The sequence below is a fragment of the Erythrolamprus reginae genome, chromosome 1 (genome assembly GCF_031021105.1).
Source record: "Erythrolamprus reginae isolate rEryReg1 chromosome 1, rEryReg1.hap1, whole genome shotgun sequence".
Taxonomy (NCBI): Eukaryota; Metazoa; Chordata; class Lepidosauria; order Squamata; family Dipsadidae; genus Erythrolamprus; species Erythrolamprus reginae.
The window spans coordinates 347,154,596-347,180,265 of NC_091950.1; the positions used below are offsets into that span (position 1 = coordinate 347,154,596).

Genomic DNA, 25,670 nt, shown 5'->3' on the forward strand with positions numbered 1-25,670 from the left:
TTGTTAACGGCGAGTATTCTGAGCAGAGTCAGGTTATAAGCGGTGTGCCACAAGGGTCTGTTCTGGGTCCTATTCTTTTTAATATGTTTGTGAGTGACATAGGGGAAGGTTTGGTAGGGAAGGTTTGCCTATTTGCCGATGACTCTAAAGTGTGCAATAGGGTTGATATTCCTGGAGGCGTCTGTAATATGGTAAATGATTTAGCTTTACTAGATAAATGGTCAAAGCAATGGAAACTGTAGTTTAATGTTTCCAAATGTAAAATAATGCACTTGGGGAAAAGGAATCCTCAATCTGAGTATTGTATCGGCAGTTCTGTGTTAGCAAATACTTCAGAAGAAAAGGATTTAGGGGTAGTGATTTCTGACAGTCTCAAAATAGGTGAACAGTGCAGTCAGGCGGTAGGGAAAGCAAGTAGGATGCTTGGCTGCATAGCTAGAGGTATAACAAGCAGGAAGAGGGAGATTATGATCCCGCTATATAGAATGCTGGTGAGACCACATTTGGAATACTGTGTTCAGTTCTGGAGACCTCACCTACAAAAAGATATTGACAAAATTGAACGGGTCCAAAGACGGGCTACAAGAATGGTGGAAGGTCTTAAGCATAAAACGTATCAGGAAAGACTTAATGAACTCAATCTGTATAGTCTGGAGGACAGAAGGAAAAGGGGGGACATGATCGAAACATTTAAATATATTAAAGGGTTAAATAAGGTCCAGGAGGGAAGTGTTTTTAATAGGAAAGTGAACACAAGAACAAGGGGACACAATCTGAAGTTAGTTGGGGGAAAGATCAGAAGCAACATGAGAAAATATTATTTTACTGAAAGAGTAGTAGATCCTTGGAACAAACTTCCAGCAGACGTGGTAGATAAATCCACAGTAACTGAATTTAAACATGCCTGGGATAAACACATATCCAACCTAAGATAAAATACAGAAAATAGTATAAGGGCAGGAGGTCTTTTTCTGCCGTCAGACTTCTATGTTTCTATGTTTCTCGCCGCCTCAGTCCCCCCACTTTTTTTAAGCCTTAAAGTTTTGGATTTTTTGGATTCTCCGCACCTCACCTTCCTTCGGCAGTGACTGTCCTCCTCCTCTTCCTCCCACCCAAATTCCGAGCTTTTATTTCTTTCCTAATGGATTTGCACACATTATTTGCTTTTACATTGATTCTTGTGGGAAAAAATGCTTCTACTTAAGAATGTTTCTACTTAAGAACCTGGTCACGGAACAAATTAAGTTCTTAAGTAGAGGTACCGCTGTATATGGTTGTTATGCTGTACATATTCATACCTTTCCAAATTCCCATCTTCCATGTTGAGGAATGAATCATCTGTCCATGTGGAAAACTTCTCTAAGATGTATGCAGCAAGACCTACAGGAGAGTCATTCAGGCCACACCCTAGATGGGAAAATAGCACATTTATTTTTATATTACTTCCTTACGTTAGAGTTAGACGCTCTATTGAGATTTGTGAACAAGAATTAGGGCTTTGGATTTTAGCCAATTCTTGTTTTTGACATTGTTATGGTGGCTTAACTCATTTTGTAAGTATGAAACTAACTTGACTGAAAAAACCTACTGTATTTTTTGGAGTATAAGACGCACCGGAGTATAAGACGCACCTTAGTTTCAGGGGAAGAAAATGTGGAAAAGAATCTGCTTACCAGTTATTCATCTGGCTAGCATCCTTAGCCCGCACATTTATTTTATCCCCTAGTAACGAAACTTATACAAAGCAAGTTAGAGTAATGAAAAAAAACCCTTGCAAAGACTGAGGACTTGGAAAACATTATTCTGAGAGTGAAGAGCCTGCAAGGTAAGAGCTGTGAAGATCATTGGCCGCTAATTAGGACCGGGGACTGGGTTTTGTTTGCTACATTCAGAGTATAAGACGCACCCAAATTATCAGCTTCTTTTAGGGAGGAAAAAAGTGTATCTTATACTCTGAAAAATACGGTATTTTCTCCAGTATAAGAAATATTGAGTGTTGGGTTGCTGCTAAATACAGCATGCTGACTCTCAAAGCATCCGCACATATTTTTTTCTCCATGGAAATAAATAATATTTGAATAGCATCTTCTGTAGTTGTACTTGAAAATATTTTTCGACTTCCATTGTCTGGAGGTAACATGAACATAAACAAATGCAATCTGTAATGTATTACCTATAGCGGGAAATAACGCCATTTCAGATTTAGTCAGTTCAACTTAGTGAATTAAACTGGAACAAGGGTATTTTAGAGTTCTAAAGAATTGAGTAAAACAAATTGCTTAGAAGTATACAAAGTACAGTATAGATTTTTTGCCATTATCAATGAGTAATTTTTAAGGTAACAGAAGAGTAAAATGTTAAGTTGTGATTTAAATTGTATTTATTTGTTGTCATATCCCAACAATCAAAAAGGTAATTGCAGTGCCTTGGTTTAGATGATGCACATAGGACTTGAAAGATAATATATATCTTCTTGGGTAGGAGAGAAAATTGAAAATGCTTTAAGATTGTGAATCTGCAATTTGGAATTAATTTTATTTAACCCAACCAATCATTCAACATATTTTTGTGTATATTTTTTGTTTCAGTTGTTTAAAATGTGTTATGAAAAAGATAAAGGTTTTTCCTGTCCAGTCATGTCTGACTCTAGGGCAAAGGTCTTCAAACTTAACAACTTTAAGACTTGTGGACTTAAACTTCCAGAATTCTCCAGCATAGCTGGCTGGAGAATTCTGGGAATTGAAGTCCACAAATTTTAAAGTTGCCAGGTTTGGGGACCCCTGCTGTAGGGGGTGGTGCCCATCTCCACTTCCTAGCCATAGGAGCCAGCATTGTTCAAAGACACTTCCTTGTCATGTGGCTGGCATGACTATATGTTGAACTGCATGAAAAGCTATTATCTTACCACCAAAGTGGTACTTACAGTATGTATACACAGTGGCATCTCTACTTACGAACGTCTCTACTGACAAACTTTTCAAGATACGAACCCGGTGTTTAAGATTTTTTTACCTCTACTTCTGAACCATTTTCATCTTACGAACCCGAGCTGCCGCCTCTGGGATGCCCCGCCCCTGGACTTCCGTTGCCTGCCAAAGCGCCCATTCTTGTGCTGCTGGGATTCCTCTGAGCCTTTCCTCGCTGGGAATCCCTGCCTCCAGACTTCCATTGCCAGCTGAAGTGCCCCTTTTTGTGCTGCTGGGATTCCCCTGAGCTTTCCCTTGCTGGGAATCCCTGCCTCCAGACTTCCGTTGCCACCAGAAGCACCTCTTCTTCTGCTGCTTGGATTCCCCTGAGCCTTCCCCTGAGGCTCAGGAATTCTTGGGCTGCTGGAAATTCCAGCAGCACAAGAATGGGCACTTCGTGTGGCAATGGAAGTCCAGAGGCGGGGATTCCCAGTGAGGGAAGGCTCAGGAAAATCCCAGCAGCACAAGAGTGGGCGCTTTGGATGGCAACGGAGGTCCGGAGGCGGGGATTCCCACCGGCGCACGGCAAAATAGTGACTTTGCCTGCATTATTTGCTTTTACGTTCATTCTTATGGAGAAAATTGTTTCTACTTACTAACTTTTCTACTTATGAACCTGGTCATGGAACGAATTAAGTTTGTATGTAGAGGTACTGTATTACTGTACATGCACTTACATGCTTTCAAAGTGCTGAGTTGGCAGGAATGGGAGCTTACCCTGTCACATGATACTTGGGTCTCGAACTGCCAACTTTCTGGTTGACAAATGTAGCATCTTAATCACTAGGCCACCATGCCCCTTAAAATTCAATCCGAAATTTAAAAAATCAATGTGCCTTGATTTTTTGTTACCTTTTGAATTTTATTAGAAGAACATGACTCTGAAACATATTGATTCATTGCTTCAATAGGTGCTACTTGCTTTCCTTAAAAATGTTTTGTACATTAAATTTAAATTAAATTCAGATTTGTTTCATCTTATGTCTGAGTTTTTGATCTTTCATTAAAAGATTGAGGTTACAAACCTGCTGTGTCTGGTTTGGTGGCTTGGATATGCATATACCCAGATTCACGCAATATATGATATATGTGCTTAAAAAAAGGGAACATGCGCCGTGCGTCCTCTCTGGTTAGGCCCACCAGCCATGGTATGTAGGGTCCCAGTAGGAAATCTATCATGGCTCCCAAACCATATTTTGCTATAAAGACCATATTGGTGTGAAGTCCTTTTACAGATCTGAAATCAAGAAAACAAAGGTGATCTCAAATAAACTTATTGGGTGGTAAATGGCATTAGTAAGTGTGCCCAATATAGCACATTTAAAACAAGCAAAATAGGGAAGAATGTTAAAGAGTTGTGAGAAAACTGATATTGACAAAGGATGTAAGAGGCGACTAAAATTCTTGTTTTATTGTAATACTTGACATTTTTCAGTTGCTTCCTCAGAGTAAACAATCTAGCAATTCTTCATGAGGAAAAAAAATTCTTGGTGAAGCTAGAATCCAGAATCCACTTTTAAAAATTATTCTGATAATTTAACAGAATATTTTTTAAATAATATATGTTATCTCTCCAGGAATAGATTAAAGCAGGGGTCCCCAAACTTGGCAACTTTAAAACTTGTGGACATCAACTCCCAGAATTATCCAGCCACCTGTGCTGGTTGGAGTCCATAAATCTTAAAATTGCCAAGTTTGAGGACCTCTGGATTAAAGAGTCAGAACATGGAAAAACAATTACGGTAGTGCAGCTATATGATAATGGCTGCAACTTTAATTTGCACAGTAGAATCATTCTTGCAAATTAAAGCTCCTGCTTTTCAGCAGCCCAACTAAACCAAATGATGAAGAATTGATAGTGCATATATCATCTAATCTGGATACCATGGATATTGCAACATTCCAGTTCCTGTCATGTTATATAGGTAAAAACATCTGAGTGAGTGACAGAGAGATTCCAACCACTTACTTTGGCAACATCTGTGCCATGTTCATGGTGATTTTGGAGCCCCAGTCTCCACCTTGCAAGTAATATTCCTGGAAACCCAGTCTCTGCATCAGCTTGTGAAAAATCCGAGCAGCAGCTATTGTGTTAAAACCTGTTAGTTGGGATAATGTGATATTAAAATGTGTTTGCCTTGAATTTAGCATATAATCAGAATAAGCCAAACGTAATAAAATACAGATCTGACATCAGAAAAATCAATATTCCATAAGCATGTAGGAAGCATTTCAAATTTACAGAATTGTGGAACACTGAACTACTAAAAATGGTTTTATTATGACACGGCTGAGTTTAATCTGTGGCATGAATAATGATGTGCTTTTTATCACTTGCAGTGCTCATCAGTAATGCAAGAATGTATTTCTCCCAAGAGCTATTATAGGTAGTTCTTGACTTATGATAATTGTCCAAAATTAATGTTGCTAAATGAGAAACATGTTAAGAGTTTTACCCTATTTTATGATCTTTCTGGCCACATTTGTTAAGTGAAACACTGCAGCTGTGAAATTAGTGACACCGTTGTTAAGTAAATCTTGCTTTCCCATTGGTTTTGCATGCCAGAAGCTCACAAAAAGGGATCATATGACTCCGGGACATATTGCCCCCAACAATCTGGGTCCTTATTTTATTGACTTGATTTCATTTTACTGAGGATGGAAGGTTGAGTCAACCTTGAGCCAAATCAGGATCGAACTGCCAAGCTGCAGGCAGCTGGCAGTCAACGGAAGTAGCCTGCAGTACTGTACAGTGTTCCCTCGATTTTCACGGGTTCGAACTTCGCGAAAAGCCTATACCATGGTTTTTAAAAATATTAATTAAAAAATACTTTGCGGTTTCCCCCCCTATCCCACGGTTTTTCCTGCCCGATGACGTCATATGTCATCGCCAAACTTTAGTCTGTCTTTAATAATTTTTTTAAAAAATAAACTTTAATAAATAAACATGGTGAAGGGAATGGGAAATTGTAATTTAGGGGTTTAAAGTGTTAAGGGAAGGCTTGTGACACTGTTCATAGCCAAAAATAGTGTATTTACTTCCGCATATCTACTTCGCGGAAATTCGACTTTCGCGGGCGGTCTGAGAACGCATCCCCGCGAAAATCGAGGGAACACTGTATTCTAACCACTGCACCACCACAGCTTATAGTCTGTGCCTTTTGCATTTCTTTTCTCTCTTACCTCATGTTGATAATTTCTTTTCTTCTTATACCTGAAGAAATAGTCCATACAAACCAAGGTCACAATAAATTCACTAATTCTTAAAATGCTATAAGGTTGTATTGATGTGTAGTTTGTACAGCCGCAGAGTGTCCAATATATTAGTCCCATGTTCCCCCATAAAGAAAAAAAAAATCCCGCAATTATTTAATTATAATAAATTAAATCCATTTGCTATGAAAATAACTTACCCTGCTGGTGGGGAGGCTCAGAAAAGCCATAGCCTGGGATGGATGGGCAAATAACCTCAAAGACTACATCTTCACTGTTTGAAAGACGACTTGATGAAGCAGTGAGCAAAGGAATGATCTTGTAAAACTCATAAAAGGAGCCAGGCCAGCCATGCACCATCAACAAAGGTCTGACAATTTGGTCGTTTGAGACATGAGATGGTTTCACATGAATGAAATGAACTTCTATCCCTGTTGGAAATTCAATACAATTTAACAGTCAGTGCTATGTGAGAGTCAGTTTGGTGTAGTGGTGAAAGAAATTGAGGGACCATGAGTTCTAGTCCTGATTTAGACACAAAGCGACATAGGTATCTCTGGGCCAGTCACTTTCTCTCAACCCTAGGAAGGAGGAAATGGCAAACCACTTCTGAAAAAGTTTACCGAGAAAAATGCAGGGATCTTTTTAAAGCAATCTCTAAGAATAGGACACAATTGAATGGAACAAGAACACAACACACACACACACACACCGCCTGCTTACTGTATAGTGGAGGAAATTTAATGTAAAATTCAGAAACAGGCGGGACACAAGATCTTTGTTCCATTACAGGAGAACTATATGTAAAGTTCAGTGGGGAAGAATTTACCTTCAATAGTAGTTTTATAATGCGGATACTGGTTAAGGATTTTAACTTGTTTCTCCCAGTCAAACTGATTTCTCCAATAGGAAACCACTTTCTGCAAATAATTTGAGTTGAAACCATAATTAAAAGCAGCTCCATCTAGTGGTGGTGTATAGCGGGTCTGGTCAAGCCGAAGATATAAATCCTAAAGAGAGAGAGAGAGAGAGAGAAAGAAAGAATTTCTTATGGGGATGATGTTATAGCAGATATTTTAAAAACATGTTGTTGCTGGAGAAAGTAGCCTAAACAGACAGCTGTTTGTCATTTTATTTGAACTCATGTAACACCGGACAGAACTGATGGCTGCATAATATTCTACATCAGAGGTGTCAAACTCACATCATCACATTGTTGTCATGTGATATATCACAACATTTCCCCCCCTTTTTAAACTGATCATGGGGGCAGCCAGTGTGTGACACATATTGACCCCCTCAGAGAGGGTCCGCAACTTGGGCGTCCTCCTCGATCCACAGCTCACATTAGAGAAACATCTTTCAGCTGTGGCGAGGGGGGCGTTTGCCCAGGTTCGCCTGGTGCACCAGTTGTGGTGCGACTACTGTAATGTTCTCTACATGGGGCTACCTTTGAAAAGTGTTTGGAAACTTCAGATCATGCAGAATGCAGCTGCGAGAGCAATCATGGGCTTCCCAAGGTATGCCCATGTTACACCAACATTCCGCAGTCTGCATTGGTTGCTGATCAATTTCCGGTCACAATTCGAAGTGTTGGTTATGACCTATAAAGCCCTTCATGGCATCGGACCAGAATACCTCCGGGACCGCCTTCTGCCGCACGAATCCCAGCGACCGGTTAGGTCCCACAGAATTGGCCTTCTCCGGGTCCTGTCGACTAAACAATGTCGTTTGGTGGGACCCAGAAGAAGAGCCTTCTCTGTGGCGGCCTCGACCCTCTGGAACCAGCTCCCCCCAGAGATTAGAACTGCCCCTACCCTCCTTGCCTTTCGTAAAGTTCTTAAGACCCATCTTTGCTGTCAGGCATGAGGGAACTGAGACATCTCCCCCGGGCCTATACAGTTTATACATGGTATGTTTGTGTGTATGTTTGCTTTTAATAATGGGTTTTTTAGCGTTTTTTAAATTATTAGATTTGTTCTTACATTGTTCTTGTTATTGTTGTGAGCCACCCCGAGTCTACGGAGAGGGGCGGTATACAAATCTAATAAATAATAATAATAATAATAATAATAATAATAATAATAATCATCATCATCATCATCATCATCATCTGGTTTGCATGACATGAGTTTGACATCGCTGTTCTATGTAGTAACTAATGCGACCCATAAGTATGCATACAATCTACAATAAATGCCTGGTGTATATTTGACATGCCAAATTTATCATAGTTATTATATAGCAGTGTTGGTGAGCCTTTATTGGGTTGCGTGCCCAAAGGGTTTGTGTGTGTGCGCTAGTGCATGCACACATGTCCACACCCATTCCCACCCCCACAACCATGTGCAAAACCACCCAGACCCCATATGCACACAGGCATCACTGAAGCCTGGGACGGTGAAAAAAATGACCAAGTGGGCAAACCGGAAGTTCGGAAAAACAGACTTCCGGTTTGCTGGTTGTGTTGTTTTTCACACTCCAGGACTTCAGGGAAGCTTCTCTGAAGCCTGTGGAGGGTGTAACAGGATTCCCCAAACCTGAAAATCAGCTGGCCAGTGCACACATATGCACAGGAGCTGACCTAGAGCAGTGTTTCCCAACCTTTTTTGAGCCACGGCACATTATTCACATTTTCAAAATCCTGGGGAACATTGGGGGGGGGGTGCAAAAAAGTTTGGACAAAAAAAAAATCTCTTTCTCCCTTTCGCTCTCTTTCTCTCTCCCTCCCTCTTTCTCTCCCTCCCTCTTTCTCTCTCTCTCCATCCCTTTCTTTCTCCCTTCCTTCCTCTCTCTTTTGCTCTTTCTCTCTCCCTCCTTCCCCCCTCTTGCTGTCTTTCTTTCTTTCCTTTCTTTCTCTCTCTCATTCTGTCTCTCTTGCTATCTCTTTCTTTCTCTCTTCCTTCCTCTCTCTTTTGCTCTTTCTCTCTCCCTCCTTCCCCCCTCTTGCTCTTTCTTTCTTTCTTTCTTTCTCTTTCTCTCTCTCTCTCATTCTGTCTCTCTTGCTATCTCTTTCTTTCTCTCTTCCTTCCTCTCTCTTTGGCTCTCTTTCTCTCTCCCTCCTTCCCCCCTCTTGCTGTTTCTTTCTTTCTTTCTTTCTCTTTCTCTCTCTCTCATTCTGTCTCTCTTGCTATCTCTTTCTCTCTCTTCCTTTCTTTCTCTCTCTTGTTCTCTCTCTTCCTTCTCTGCGGAGGCCGGCAAAGCTTTTCCGGGTAGGCTGGCTGGGGGATAGGGCGCGCGCGCGCACGCACCCCAGACATTCCAAAGAACCTTCTCCGACCTCCGCTGTGAGAAGGTTTTCTCTGAGCGCTCGCCGGAGGAGTTGGAGAAAGGGGCAGATCGAGCGGGAGGGTGGGCGGGCGGGCGTCAGCGGCGAGAAGCCAGGGGCGCGAGGGGAACGGAGGCACTGGGGGGTGGGGGCAGCCGCGGCGCCGGCCTCCGCACTTTTATCGCTCCCCACCCCAAACTCCAACGCCCAGCTCCTTGCGCGGCACTGGAAAAGGGTGCTGCATTGCCGGCTTCTACCTGGTGCTGCCAGGGAATCTCCAGCTGGGCAGGGCTCTCCTTAAGCTCTCCTTTTTCCCTAGGAGCTTGGCGGCACACCTGGCTGTGTCTCGCGGCACACTAGTGTGCCGCGGCACACCGGTTGGGAAACGCTGACCTAGAGCAATGCCTTGCGTGCCTTCCAATACGGCTTTGTATGCCACCTGTGGCACATGTGCTATAGGTTTGCCATCATTGTTATATAGTTTGAGGTACATGATGCACAAGCATTTATATTTGTATTTGTATTTATTAGATTTGTATGCTGCCCCTCTCCGAAGACTCGGGGCGGCTAACAACAATATAAAAAGACAATGTAAACAAATCTAATATTAAAAAACAATATAAAAAACCCCAATTTAAAAAACCACTCATACATACAAGCATACCATGTATAAATTCTATAAGCCTAGGGGGAAGGGAAATTTCAATTCCCCCATGCCTGACGACAGAGATGGGTTTTAAGGAGTTTGCGAAAGGCAAGGAGGGTGGGGGCAACTCTGATATCTGGAGGGAGCTGGTTACAGAGGATCGGGGCCGCCACAGAGAAGGCACTCTCCTGGGTCCCGCCAAACGACATTGCTTAGTCGACGGGACCTGGAGAAGGCCAACTCTGTGGGACCTAACCGGTCGCTGGGATTCGTGCGGCAGAAGAATACACAAGGGCAGACATGAGGATATGTTCATAGTTAAGTTATAGTCTGCCACTCCAGCAAATAAAAGGGATTGGGTGAGTTGGTTATGCAGCTGTAGCCGCCATCTTGCCTTCTCTAATCCTTCCTGTAAATCATCACTCTGGTAGTATAGTTAATTCTCAAAGTCTCTTGAATTTGCTCATGTTTGTTCATACCTGGATTTCTTTCTCAGAGGTTTCAACTGTGAATGGTCTAATCATTTCATCTTCTTGACTTCTTGATGGTTTTTCACCAAAGCCCCACCATCCCTCTCCTATTTCCAGAGTCTTCATCCTGCGCCTTGTCAAGAGCCAATAAATCAGGAGGCTTCCGCCTCCTATAACACAAGAAGTTGCGATCACATTTTGCTGAGATACGTCATAAGACCTGCAAAACAATCAAAATAATGTGAAGTAGAAACGGAAAGGAACTCTGATTAAAGAAGAAAAATAACATTTGCAGCCAATTCCTGCAGATAAAATGACAAATTTGTGTGTCTGGGGAAAATTTCCCAGGAATTAAAATATAAGTTTCAAGATAACAGATAATTGAGATAGTATGGATTTTATCTGGACAGCAGATCAAAAGAGGCAAGATGATAGCCACTGTCATGAGATCAAAGCTCTACACTTTTTATATGTCTTGCATGGAACACCTGTTGACAAAGGGATGGGACTTTAGTCTTTTGGTCACTTTGTTTTTAACCTCTCCTTAAAGACATCACTGCTTCTTCGTACATTTTTGCCACGCTTTCATGCTTTAAAAAAAATTTTTTTAAATTGATTTTTATAATATAAAACACACACACAACATATAACGTATAACATGTGCTCAGTGATTGTGCCCACCACCAGACAATCAATCATACCCCATCACCAGTTGGGAGTATTTCTTGTGTAAATCATTTAAACCCAAGAGTGAAATATTTCTTTATATATTATAGAGTGATTCCAACTTGTTTCTTATAGCTTGGTCTCGGATCCTACTTGCCATATATCGTCTTACTTTGTCCCATCGATCCACACTTTCATGCTGATACACAGCAGAAATGGTGAACCCAGTTTTTATCAGTAAGGTAAGTAGTGACGCCTGAGATCAGAATGGGGGAGCAGAAAACATACAGTGGGTGAAGTGTGTAGGTCCTGTTCTCTTTTTCCTTGATTGATATAAGGACAGGCAAGTTTGTCCCTGATCTATTTATCTACACCGCTAATACACCCAAAGCATAAAGCAATCAGAATAAGAATCTACAGATTTATTGACTGAAGAGCTTGACCAATGCTGAGTCCCAGCTTGATCTACAGGCAGTGGTGGGCTACAAGCCGGAATGCTAAATTGTGCTTGCCGCGGTGGCTCATAAGTTCTTGTGGGAGCAGCGCGATTTTGCTGATGCACCTGTGGAGGAATCAAAATCGCGCACGAAACCGCAGGTGTGCCCGTGTTTCGGCGAGGTATTTTTGCTTCCTCACATGCTGAAACATGGGCACACCTGCGGCTCTGTGCATGATTTTGCTTCCTCCACAGGTGCAGCAGCAAAATCGCGCTGGTCCTGCAAGAACTTATGAGCCGCGGCGGCAAGAGCAATTTAGCATTCCGGCTCGTAGCCCACCGCTGCCTACAGGCATTATCTAGATCGGGGTGTCAAACTGCTGACTGGATCCAGCCTGTGGGGTGCTTAGATCTGGCCCGCAAGGCCACCTTGCAAATAGTGAAGGACTAACCCACAGTGCCTCTGCCAGGGAAAACGTGCTCCTAATCTCAGTTTTTGACTGGGATGGCCTCCTGCAACCTTCTGCCAGTGAAAATGGAGCTTGGGAGGGCCACATTTTCGCTGGCAGAGGATTGCAGGAGGCCATCCCAGCCGAATATGGAGATTAGGAGCCCATTTTCACTGGCAGAGCATTCGGGCCACCACAGATGCCCCTGACATGAATGAAGTCAAACTGGCCATGATCCACCCTGGGCCATGCCTCCCACCCCTCCTCAAGGTCAAACACAACCCTGATGCAGCCCTTAATGAAATAGAGTTTGACACCCCAGACATAGGTCTGTATTTCTCAAATGTGATAACTTTTTGAAGTGTACTTACAAACTTCAACAGATATTAATCTTCATCTGGGTGGAACTTCAAACTATTGGGTGTGGAAGCTATCTGAGTAAAGAAGCTTGAAAACTAGCAGTGATTTGCAATAGTGCAGTTTGTTTATTAAAGGTATTGGCTTTAATTTGATTTTTTATCCCTCGTGATCAACATAGCTATTACGTGTTCCCCCCCCCCCCCAAATTTTTAGTAATAAAAGGTGAAGCCTTTCAATGGAAAAAAGCATGCATTTTTCTCCAAAAACAAGAGTACAATCCTTTATAGACAATGAGTAACCGCTACATATTGTGGGTGTGGGTGTGGTGTGGTGAGACGATTATGTACCTGAAAAACAACCTTAACTAAATGATTGATCAGTTAAAGCCAAATAAATAGTGCACATTTCATTTTTGGAAACCTTATTCCAGTGTCTTCTGCAAGGTCACTTCAGACAACTATTAACTTGGTACATGGTTTTGGATTATACATTTACTTTTTTTCACAATAGAAAAAGCCTGAAACTGCCCTTTGCCCTGGGATCAGTGGCACGTGAAGAAAAACCACCAGATACATTATTTTACCTTCCATCCAAGCAGAGAAATAATAATAGCATATCATCTATATGGTGTTTGGAAATTTTAAATGTTTCCTCTTCTCATCTTTAAACTTAATTCTAAGATACTGCTATTATTCCCAAATTTTAATCAAATATAGGAAAGACAATGACTTATATAAGATCATTTAATGATTTATTTAATATTATTTAGTGCCTTCCTGGCATAGGGAAGGAACCTTCTATTGGATGGATTACCCAATATTGGATGGATAGCTGCGAGACCGCCTTCTGCCGCACAACTCCCAGCGACCGGTTAAGTCCCACAGAGTTGGCCTTCTCCGGGTCCCGTCGACTAAACAATGTCGTCTGGCGGGACCCAGGGGAAGAGCCTTCTCTGTGGTGGCTCCGACCCTCTGTAACCAGCTCCCCCCAGAGATCAGGATTGCCCCCACCCTCCTTCCTTTCGTAAACTTCTTAAAACCCACCTCTGCCGTCAGGCATGGGGGAATTGAAACATCTCCCCCTTGCCCATGTAGTTTTTTTGTATGATTCGATTGTGTGTTGTTTTTTATATATTGGGGTTTCTTTCTTTTTTTTCTTTATTTTTTTTTTGGACTTTTAATCTAAAACTGTAACCTACATTTTTAAATATTAGATTTGTTACTATGTATTGTTCTTCACCATTGTTGTGAGCCGCCCCGAGTCTGCGGAGAGGGGTGGCATATAAATCCAATAAATCATCTAATCTAATCTAATCTAATCTACCCCCTCTTTTGCACATTCTCACCTGGCAAGAAAAACACCTTTACAATGTATACAGGACAAGGTATAACCACAGAACACTGTCATTGCTACACTCTTTTCTATATCCTACCTCTGCATTTCATTCAATTGCATATTTTTTTAAAAATCAATCACAAATGGAGCTAGGTCATAAATAGAACTTCTGCTTATGAGACCTGCCTTCCCTGCTTCTTTTCTTTTTGATATGTATGCAATAATAGCGGATTTGCAGATTCCTTTGTACTACTTTCAGGAGCTACGGGGATATGGGAGGGGCTGGTGTCATCGTTTCATTTTTCACATGCTTTCACCCTTGCACTAAATTGATAAGAGTTTAGGGAGATAAAATATTTAGCCAACGGAGCAGTTTAGCATTATTGCATAATTGCGATTAACCTTAGCTTGAGCAAGGCTCTATCTGTCTTTTGAAAAACGGGCAGAATGGCAGGTGAAAAAGTTGCCACACAGACCAAAGGGGAAGTCCTGTATCTGAAAACCTGAAATTGCCAATACATCCTGCTTTGATCTCATTCAACTAGTGAGTGCTGGACGTGACCCCTGATAGCCCTTGGAAGCCCCATCTTCTTCTGCCATACTTCTATGATGTTGTTTTATCTTAGTCACAGGCCTTGAATAAATCAGGCTTATGTCATCTAGGGATGCTTCAATATTAAAGTGCCAACGGCATTCAATGACAAATGCAATGTATGTAAAATCTGTTGTGCTCTTCCTTCCAATGACTTGACCATACTACTCAAAACTGAATAAAGTAAAATTAAACCCAAAACTTCAAATACGGGAATTACGAAGGATGCCAAGTCATAAGTAGTACTGTCAGGTTACGCAATCCTCTATTGAGGACACTTTAATTTGAATTTCTACACAAAACCAAGGGTGGAGCGTGGTAGCTGCAACTAATTTTCTGATTCTATGACTCCACCTTTTTGAAGTATTTGCTTGAACCCAGGAACCTGGAGAGGGAGGCAGCAACAATCTTAGTGGAAAATTGGGTTGTCCAATGCTGCAGCTTTGTGTAAATAAAATAGAATCAAATAATATAAACTCAATTTTGTTCCAGTTTTTATTAAAAGTTATCATTGTCACAAGAAAAACACAAGTCTCTTTTCTTCAAATGGACCAATATAATGTGGTTGGATAGGTGCAAATATAGAACTGAAGTAATTCAAAGCTGCCAGGTAGAGGTGCCCCCAGGTGAGTGATTTTTAATCTGGGTACTTTTCAGAAGTTGTAGATGGTTGAGTTAGGGAAAAAGAGAATAAATGCTTATTTCATTTGATAGGATAGGAAGGGTACAGTAGGTCTCTATACTTGGAGAATTTCCTAATAATAACAATTACCTAACAATAAGGACATAAACTGTTTAGGTGAGTCTACGGAGAGGGGCGGCATACAAATCTAATAAATAATAAATAATAATAAATAATTGTATAGAAAATACAAATATACAGACATATGTCTCTTTCTTGCTCTGGTTTGAAATATACTGGACCAGGGCTAGCAAAAACTTATTTAAACTTCCTAAGCAATACAATATTTTATTTTGTTTAACATGGATGCTGCCCATCTGGAAGATGGCGGTGACCAGGTAGGAGGTGAGGCTCTCGCTCTAAAGTGCCCAACTCATCCCTACAATGATAGGATTGCCGTGCAGCACCATGAATTTAGGAGAAGTTCACCCACTACATCCCTACCTCATGAGAGTCACCACGGAGCTCTGTGGGGTTCTGTGAGGTTCAGAAAAGATAATCGGAAAAACCAGAGTGCTCTATCACCAGGAGACCAGCTTGAGATGTGATGGTAGCGCCAGAGATGGCCTACTACCAGAGCGGTTAGGTGCTACGCTCCAGTAGCAATTTTGGGGATATGCACACAATTGACTTCAGCAACTGATTAGTTAATGCCTGGAACTCACTACTTGACTCTTTTATTAATTTGTTTATTTATTTGTTTTGTCAAGTATGTATTGGTGGTATACCAAGATATAATAATATTTATATACATGATACTAATAAAAGAGAAACATTAGGATAGGGGACGGAAGGCACACTGGTACCCTTATGCACGCCTCTTACTGACCTCTTAGGAATCAGGAGAGGTCAAGAGTGGATAGTCTAAGGGTAGTCCAAGGATTGGTCTGGCGAAAGTTTTGTATGTTCTGGTTAGTAGTTGAACTTCCCGGAGCAGAAGCTACATAGGATTAGGTTAACAACTCTTGAAGCCTTTTTGGCAATGTTGTTGCAGTGGCACTTAGGTCATTTGATATGAATATTCCAGGATCTTTTACGGAGTGTGGGTTGTCTGCAAGGTCTTGTTTATTAAGCTTATATTTGGTATTCAGATTCTTTTTGCCAATGTTTAGGACAGAACATTTTTTGTTTGAGATTTGGAGTTGCCAGATGTTTAAACATTCAGACACAAAGTCAAGGTCTTTTTGCAGAGTAGCTGTGTTATCGGTAGTGTTCAAAGGTTTGACACTGATGGCGAAGAGAATGCAGTTGCTTGTAATGTGATCGTAAAGGTCATTTATATAGAGCATGAAGAGTGTTGATTCAAGTACGCTACCTTGGAGTATGCTGCTCTTAACCGGAGCAGGGTTAGATATGGTGCTCCCTATTTTGACAACTTGTTGTCTGTTTGATAGGAACGCAATTATCCAGCTATGGAGGGATCCTAAGATGCCGTAGGATTTGAGTTTTAGAAGTAGTTTGCCATGAACCACTGAGTCGAAGGCTTTACAGAAGTCAATGTAAATTGCATCTATTGATTTGCCCTGATCAAGATGTGCAGTCCATATGTTTTTGCGGTGAAGGAGTTGCAGGTTGCAAGATAATCTTTTTCTGAAACCAAATTGTCTGTTAGAGAGTACCGGTAGGTTGTTAGTTTCTAGGTGGAGAGTAATTGATTGGTTTATGATTGATTCCATGAATTTGCATGTGACACAGCATAATGAGATTGGTCTATAGCAGTGATGGCGAACCTATGGCACGAGTGCCACAGATGGCATGTGGAGCCATATCTGCTGGCACATGAGCTGTTACCCTAGCTGAGCTCCAATGTGCACGTGCCTACTGGCCAGCTATATTTCGCTCATCCAGAGGCTCTGGGAGGGCACTTTCAGTTTCCGGAGAGTCTCTGGGGGGACGGGGGAGGCTATTTTTGCCTCTGGAGCCTGGGGAGAGTGAAAAATGGGCCTATTGGGCCCACCAGAGTTTGGGAAATGGGCTGTTTCTGGCCTCCAGAGGGGCTCCGGGGGGTATTTTTGCCGTGTCCTGGCATTGAATTATGGGTATGGGATCTCGCACATGCATGATAGCAGACACGCACTCGCTTTCGACACCTGAGGAAAAAAGGGTTCACCATCACTGGTCTATAGTTTTCAGCTAGACTGGGATCTCTTTTTTTGAAGATGGGGATGACCGTTGCTTGTGACCATATTATTATTATTATTATTATTATTATTATTTATTTATTTATTTATTTATTTGATTTGTATGCCACCCCTCTCTAGAGACTCGGAGTGGGTCACAACACAAAACACGGTACAAATCTAACGATAAAAACAATTTAAAACCCTTAATATAACAACAATCATACATCTCAGACAAAACTTGCATAAAACAGAAACGGTCCGGGAGAATCAATTTCCCCATGCCTGATGGCAGAGGTGGGTTTTAAGGAGTTTGCAAAAGGCAAGGAGAGTGGAGGCAATCCTAATCTCCGGGGGGAGTTGATTCCAGAGGGTCGGGGCCGCCACAGAGAAGGCTCTTCCCCTGGGTCCCGCCAGACGACATTGTTTAGTTGACAGGACCCGGAGAAGGCCGACTCTGTGCAACCTAACTGGTCACTGGGATTCGCTGGGACCATAACTTTGGTAGTGAACTGGTCCTGAATGATTTTTCAAAGATTATGCTTAGTGATTCAGCTATGGCTGTGGAAAGCTTTTTTAGAAAGTGTTGTACATACTCTTGATCAATTGGAGGATGATGAAGATATTGAGGACTCAGATTCAGATAGTGTTTATGAAGTAGTGGGGGGCCCGGGGTTACAGGTAGTAGAACAGGTGAGAGGCCAGCCACAGGATGGGGCTATGAGTTCAGGATCTAGCGAGGGAGAATCAGACGAGCGCTGGGTTAACCCTAAATTCAGAAGGATTCAGAAACGTAGAGAGCAAAGGTCTGGAAGAAGATATTAAGGAGAGGAATGGGTTAAATGTTGTAGTGAGGTATTTGGCACATCAGGGGGCTAGTGGAGAAGAAGGGTGGAGTTTCAATGTTGCTGAAAAGAAATATGGAGGTTTTTTTTGCCATGCTAAAGTAAGCCAAAGTATTTTGCATTGTATTTAGTCAGTGTTGCTGTTTTTTATAGATATGTAGTTAGGAAATAAATCTTGTCCAAGTGAAGCAGGAAAAGGAATGTGAGGAATGCGCTAGAAGAGAGATAACGGACCGATTGATGTCTGGAATGTGTTGAAGTACAAGAGAGCAGAGAAATAAACCGAATTGCTTTATTCATGAAATTATGCATTTAATGAGAGTTATTTGTAATTAGTAAACTTCTACCAGAAACCAGAACAGAAAGTATGCACGTAGACTATCAGGCCCAATTGATAGTGAATGTATGTAGCTTCATCACCAATCCCCTAAAATTTTACCCTTAGACTATTCACTGTTGACCTCACCCGATTCCTAAGAGGTCAGTAAGGGGCGCGCATAAGCGCACCAGCATGCTTACTGTTCCTGTCCTAATGTTTCCCTCTTATTAGTACCCATCTCATGTATATAAACAGCATTATATCTGTGTATACTACCAATACATACTTGACAAAATAACATAAATAAAATTCTAATCTGCTCTGTGTGGCTCAGACTAAAACAACATAAAACCATTTAAATCTCTGATAGAATGAAATGGCTTTAAATGGATTAAAAAGGAGAACTGTACCTAACCATTGAAGGAAAAATCCATTGTGTATAAAATAATTTAAGTTTTATTTTAAGAATATCAGTATTTGCTGTCTGTAGTTTCTGTCGTTAACAAGATTAGGATTTCCTGTTTTTCCTTATGTTGTGACTGTCATTTTGGGATCTGTTTTTAACAAGATAAATGTTTGCTGATTAACAAGATAAATGTTTGCTGTTTAACAAGATAAATGTTTGCTGTTTACCCAATAAACCATATAAGGTGCTATTCATCTTCGGGAGAGGGAGGCAGGATGTGGACCATATTTGGGCAAGGAATTCTGTGTACCCCTATGATAAGTTGAGGAATTCTATGTACCTTTGTGATTTGTAAAACCTATATAACCTGCTCTTTAGCTTCTGTACAAATGTCTCTTCCCTTGTGAAGAATACCTGCTTTGCAAACCGTTTTTGGTATACCCAGAGAGAATAAACATTTCTGTTCTTTTTGTCCAAACGTCTCGTGTGAACTTTTTCATAAAATTTCAGCGCACAGAATGAAATGGCTTTAAATGGATTAAAAAAGAGAACTGTACCTAACCATGAAATGGATCTTTTCACATACTCGGAACCTCAGGTCCAGGCACATAACCAGGCCTGAGCACATAACCTGTTCTTCAAGGCTTTATAAAACCCAACAAGTTCTGGCACATTCTAATCTCTCGAGGACGTTTGTTCAGCAGGGTTTGTTACAGCAGAAAAACCATCAGTCTTAGCCAACTAACATTCCTCGGCTGTTGAAACCCAAAGCATGTCCAACCTGCCCAGCTAGGTTGGTTGAGTAAAAACAATCCTTCAGGTAACTGAGTCCCAAAGCCACAAAGTGTTTTGAAAGTAACAGCCAGCACCTTGAATTGCACCTGGAAACACACTGGAAACCAATGCAGCTCACGTTGCAGTGGTGTCAAATATCCAACACCTTTTACTACCTGGGCAGCTGCATTATGCACCAGTTGAAACTTCAGAAGGCTGTTGAAGAGCAATCTCGTGTAGATCATAAAAAAAATATCTCCTAAGAATTTAGTGGTTCAGAGTACCAAGGAATGTTAAGAATGCTAATTTGAAACAGGCTGCAAGTTCTGTTGCAAATGGAAAAAACTATGGTATGGTTCTTCCACTATATCCTTTCTTTATATCCTCCATACAGAATGTACTTTTCTTCATTTTATGCATTTACTATGTGCACGTTTCATTATATCAAAGGTTTCTCCATCATGTTTTCTATGCATGTTTACCTAAGAGGCAAGAATTAAAAGATACATCTGTAGCCTGAAGCTGCAAGCACTGCAACTTAATTGCTCCATAAATAAAATCTTATCGCTTTTATCGCACCATTTCTGTCCACAACAATTAGGAGCGGCTGCTGCCTTTATACTGAGGATCTCCACTTCCCTCCAGCAGCAGTACAGTTAGTTCTTCACTACTCGAGTAGCTTTCTTAGTAGAAATCTAGACAAATGGTCAACTGCCCGTCACTCGAATGCTGCCCCCTCCCCAGTTTGGTTGCCGCATTTTACACTCACCGGACAGTCTGCAGAAACTCCTGCCACATGTCTGCAACAAAGGAGAGCCACAAATGAATTCAGCTTAGCTTGTGCTGGGTTGAAACAATTGTGGGAACTTCCTGCTTCAACTGACCTTTGATATGTGGTCTGAAAAACAAAGATTAGGAAGTTAACATAGTCCTTTAGCGCCACCTGCTGTCTAAAACTTGTTTCTATGATTGCTCATGAAGAGCATATCCTGGATCCTATGATTATCCATTTATTTTTCAAAGAACCTGGCCTGTATTTCTCAAAGCCACCACCAAAGCAGGAAGATGGATTAAATTTAAGGAAGATGAAGTTCAAATTTACCTTCAACTATGGAAATTCATTGAATAGTTTTGAGCAGATGACTATCATTCAACTTACCCTAGCCAATATTTTGTTTGGGGGGGAAAAATTAAGGAAGGAGTCTCAATGAATGCCAATCATTTTGTTTTTTTCTGGAGTAAAGGCAATATATAAATTTAGCAAATAGATCAGCTACAGGTGTCTATCTGCTTTCTCATTCTTGGCTTTTGTACACCACCCAAAGTTGAATGGCTTTTTTGGGGGATGGGTGGCTATACAAATGTGATAAATAAGATCATGGCGGAACCATGTTAAAAACATATTTTATTCTTGGTATATAAATCTGATCAAAGCAGCTCAAAATATCCTACCCTTGTTTTTTAGGCCAGGCAGTTGAGACTTTTGGTCATTTTGTTAGGTCCCTTTGAACTTTTTTTCAGTTCATATATATATTTATAGATACACAGTCAATAAGGTGACTAGAATTGTACATTGTTTGAGATTCATAGACTTGTATTGTAACTTCTTTTCCCCATCTATTAGGGCTGTGCACAAAACTTAAAGTAAATGAGAAAATGCATCAGACTGTGATTCAGCAGAACCAGAGCCCAGGATATTTTAGTTGTTCTAGGATTCATCACAAACAAAATCCAGTAAGAGCTTGTTTGGCAACTAAGAGAATGCTGGTGTGCTTTATTTATTTATTAGATTTATATGCCGCCCCTCTCCGTAGACTTGGGGCAGCTAACAACAACAATAAAAACAGCATATAACAAATCTAATATTTAAAATAACTAAAAAACTCTTATTAAAAACCAAACATACACACAAACATACCATGCATAAATTGTATAGGCCTAGGGGGAAGGAATATCTCAATTCCCCCATGCCTGACAACAGAGGTGGGTTTTAAGGAGCTTACGAAAGGCAAGGAGGGTGGGGGCAATTCTAATCTCTGGGGGGAGCTGGTTCCAGAGGGCCGGGGCCACCACAGAGAAGGCTTTTCCCCTGGGTCCTGCCAAATGACATTGTTTAGTCGATGGGACCCGGAGAAGGCCAACTCTGGTTGCTGGGATTCGTGCGGCAGAAGGCGGTCCCGGAGATATTCTGGTTCGATGCTTTGTTTTCTCTCCCCAATTGACCAGTTTTCCCAATAATTTGCCTTTCCTACTCACCCTTAGCCCTTAATATCCTTGGATTCAAGTACAGCATATCCAACCGGCTGGAAACAACCCCCACTCCTTGACCGTCTTTCTGCTTCCTCACTTTCGCTACTTCCTTTCAGTTGAGGCATTCTGCAGACAACCTTCATAGTTTTTGCCATTCTCCATCCCTCTCCCCAAATATCTCTCCCCGGGATAGATGCATTTCAGTCCGTGCCTGGAACTACTTGACACTAGCTTTTTCATGCCCAGAAAAAACTTGTGCAGAACCTTTTATATACAGTATTCCTACAATTCAGTTATGCTATGGAATTTACTGCTATCAGATATGGTGATGGTGACAAGTTTAGACAATTTTAAAAAACTGTTTGTCAAATACATAGGCAGTGGTATCTAATAATTAGATGCCAAAAATTATTAGTGATGTCTAATTAATTTGACCAAACGTAATTAATTGACCAAACTCAAATGAGCTGAGAGGTTAATGTAGGCTGGTTTGCCTAAGCAAATAAAAATATAATAATTAGATACCAATAATAATTAGCCGCCCTGTGTCTGAGCAAAAGGGTGGCATAAAAATCTAATCTAATCTAATCTAATCTAATCTAATCTAATCTAATCTAATCTAATCTAATCTAATCTAATCTAATCTAATCTAATCTAATCTAATCTAATCTAATCTAATCTAATCTAATCTAATCTAATCTAATCTAATCTAATCTAATCTAATCTAATCTAATCTAATCTAATCTAATCTAATCTAATCTAATCTAATCTAATCTAATCCAATCCAATCCAATCCAATCCAATCCAACCCAACCCAACCCAACCCAACCCAACCCAACCCAACCCAACCCAACCCAATCTTATCTATCGGAGGATTTTCCCACAAGCTGGTCTGGGTAAATGCAAGCAAGAAAGTAAGGGTAGGACTATTTCTCCAATGAGAAAACTGTTCCTGGGAGGAGCAAAGCGGAGGACAGCAGGGACTCCGCCGGCAGGAAATGTTTGTGCCGGCAGCGGCATTGGCTTGGGCAAGTGGAGGAGGGAAGGAAAGAGCGTGCAAGGGGTGGATGGAATACCCGTTGGGTTTTAGTAGTTTGCAGGAGCCGGGGCCTATTTATTTTTATTTATTTTTCTCCTGCCTTGATTTTGAGTCAGGTCAAGGCCACCAGGCTGAAGTTTCCAAGCTTCGTGCTGTATATATATATATATAAAACAAGCACACAATCGAATCATACACAAAAACTACATGGGCAAGGGGGAGATATTTCAATTCCCCCATGCCTGACGGCAGAGGTAGGTTTTAAGGAGTTTCCAAAAGGCAAGGAGGGTGGGGGCAATCCTAATCTCTGGGGGGAGCTGGTTCCAGAGGGTCGGAGCCACCACAGAGAAGGCTCTTCCCCTGGGTCCCGCCAGACGACATTGTTTAGTCGACGGGACCCGGAGAAGGCCAACTCTGTGGGACCTAACCAGTCGCTGGGATTTGTGCGGCAGAAGGCGGTCCTGGAGATATTTTGGCCCACCTTCTGAGAGTAGAGTCTGGATTATCTGGTATTTCAGCTATCTGATCATCAGCCTGCCTGTTTATGTCAGATAATCAAGACTCTACTGTAATCTGAAAGAGCAAAGTAGACGGTTTTCACCTGCATAAATTACCGGTATAGACAAGTATTCCTCAGTGTCCTCCTTCTTTATTCATTAAACAGGAAAGGACCAAACTCAAATGAGCTGAGAGGTTAATGTAGGCTGGTTTGCCTAAGCAAATAAAGCATCCAGAGGACAACAGCTGCAATGGGCTTCTTCCCAAAAACAGGGTGGACATCCCTAGAAAACATCTGTGCTTGTTTAATCCTTTGTGTTTTGGATTAGAATTCTTCTGTGATTCTGTAGTCCCCATTTGGCCCCTGCATAGCCCTGATGTTCTGGAGCTTCATGGTGGGAGATTAACGCTTTCTAGCATTCAGCCCATTCCCGAAAAGCTGTTGAGGTCTACAGGATGACAGGACCATCGTGGTCTTGCATTTCAACCACCCCTGCTGTATGTTCAGACCAGCTCCTGGTTCGGCCCGGTTCTAAGAACCGGTAGCACCAGCAGTGGGAGGTTCCGCCCATTCACCTGGGATGCTTCTGCGCATGCACAAACTGGTAGTAAAGGGTTTTAGAACCGACTACTGGTTCAGACACATCTTCCAACAGAACGTACAGCTATGTAACAACAATAACAAGTTTCGCCATCACCGCTATAAACTTTTGAGATTCTTGAGAATCATACAATGGTTGTTTGTGAGTACTTTATTGGCATTGTCAGCTACTTTTTTTTTTGTTTTAAATTTACACTACCATTTCTCAGTAGAGGCTGTTCCACCTTACACCTGGCTGTTGAAGCTTTGCCTGTAGGGCAGCAGTATCACAACATCCCGAAATCACTGTTTCATAGATCAGAGCAAAGGAAAGGAAACAGTCAGTGTATAATTAATCCTAAAATCCATGAAAGGCCTTGGGGCTGGATAGCTATTAGCTCCTTCTACCATCAGAAGCTCAGCTGGATGCCTGAAAACCCCCCACTAAGAGAAGACTTTTGCTCGAATAACAAGATGTTCACAATATATGTAAGGCCCTAGCAAATAATTAATCATTGGACTATCCAACTGCGCCCAGGGCTCAGATTGTGATGCAAAAATTATTTCAGTGACACCTGTCCCCTACAGGGCAAATCGAAGCTAAACCATACAGGAAATGTCAGATAATATTATAATTTCTGCTTGAAGTTCTGACTTGCCCCTTCTGACATCCAGAGCGCAACAGGGAAGAATATATAGCTGCATGAAATTAATTTGGAGATCTGCTAGCAATTCCTTTCTCCCCTTTCCTTGAAACAAAGTAATAAAACCGAGAGCAGCAACTCTGGAGATAAAAGAAATAGCGAGACCAGCAACAAAGGTGCATCGAGGAAGTTTCATTGATAATTTGCTCAGCTAAGGAAGTTTCCTACAAATGGGTAGGAAATATCTTTGGGTGGTTCTGGGATGCTTTCCCATATGCTTCAATGGTTGTCCCCGGTGAAGGGCTACCAAATTTTTACTACCACACTGTGGGCGTGGCTTATGCAGGACACCCTGCATTTTCTTTCAATATCTTTCAGTGCAAATTGGGTGCTCTGGGCTGGAGCTCCATTTTCGCTACCCCACTGCATTCCCCTCCATCTGGGCAGAAGCCCACTGTTGTGTCCAGAGGACAGTTAGGCCTTGTACCCGCCCCACATTCCTTGGGCGGGAAAATACTGTAACCTGATTGGTTGGCTCAGCCTGGCAGCCCGGGATATATATAGCTGCAAGGCACGGCCATGTTTTGTCTTTGTTCTGTTCTGCAACCGTTACCGAGATTGTAGTCCTTCATTCCAGCAAGGATCCAACATCTGGCGACGAGGAAACGTGCACTAGAGACAAGGTAACCAGGGATTTCCCTCAGACACTGCTACTGCCTCGGGTATCCCTAGCCACCGTCACTGCCAGCACCGCCACACCAATTGCGACCGCCACCGCCGCCGCCACCGTCACCAAGCCCCTCAGCTCTACATAGAACCAGAGAGAAAACCACTAGCAATTGAATGTAGAGAGATGGAAATTTAATTTTTTTTATTTTTGCAATTGATTGAAAAATAGCCATTGTGATGCAGTGGTTAGAATGCAGTACTACCAGTAGTGGGTTCCTACCGGTACGGATAATTGCATACAACTCCACGGCTCTGCCATGCAACTGTACATTCGAGCGATATTTTTTTCCCTTATCCTTACTGATTGGAACCCAACTACTGAGTACTACAGACTAATTCTGCTGACTGCTAGCAGTTTGATTCTTACCGCCTCAAGGTTGACT

The 25,670-nt window shown here is 41.7% G+C and overlaps 1 protein-coding gene across 1 annotated transcript in view; it reads right to left on the bottom strand.

The window, feature by feature from the left end:
- EPHX1 (epoxide hydrolase 1) overlaps positions 1 to 20,447 on the bottom strand; it is a 26,580-nt gene extending 6,133 nt beyond the window's left edge. The window contains exons 1-7 of the mRNA XM_070734197.1: positions 20,317 to 20,447; positions 10,573 to 10,783; positions 7,009 to 7,189; positions 6,380 to 6,610; positions 4,936 to 5,065; positions 3,992 to 4,203; positions 1,299 to 1,407 (exon numbers count right to left, since the gene is read on the bottom strand). Of these exons, the coding sequence (XP_070590298.1) occupies positions 1,299 to 1,407; positions 3,992 to 4,203; positions 4,936 to 5,065; positions 6,380 to 6,610; positions 7,009 to 7,189; positions 10,573 to 10,783; positions 20,317 to 20,345 (1,103 nt within the window). The 5' untranslated portion in view covers positions 20,346 to 20,447. The remainder of the gene's footprint in view (positions 1 to 1,298; positions 1,408 to 3,991; positions 4,204 to 4,935; positions 5,066 to 6,379; positions 6,611 to 7,008; positions 7,190 to 10,572; positions 10,784 to 20,316) is intronic.
- Between the last annotated feature and the right edge of the window lie 5,223 nt (positions 20,448 to 25,670).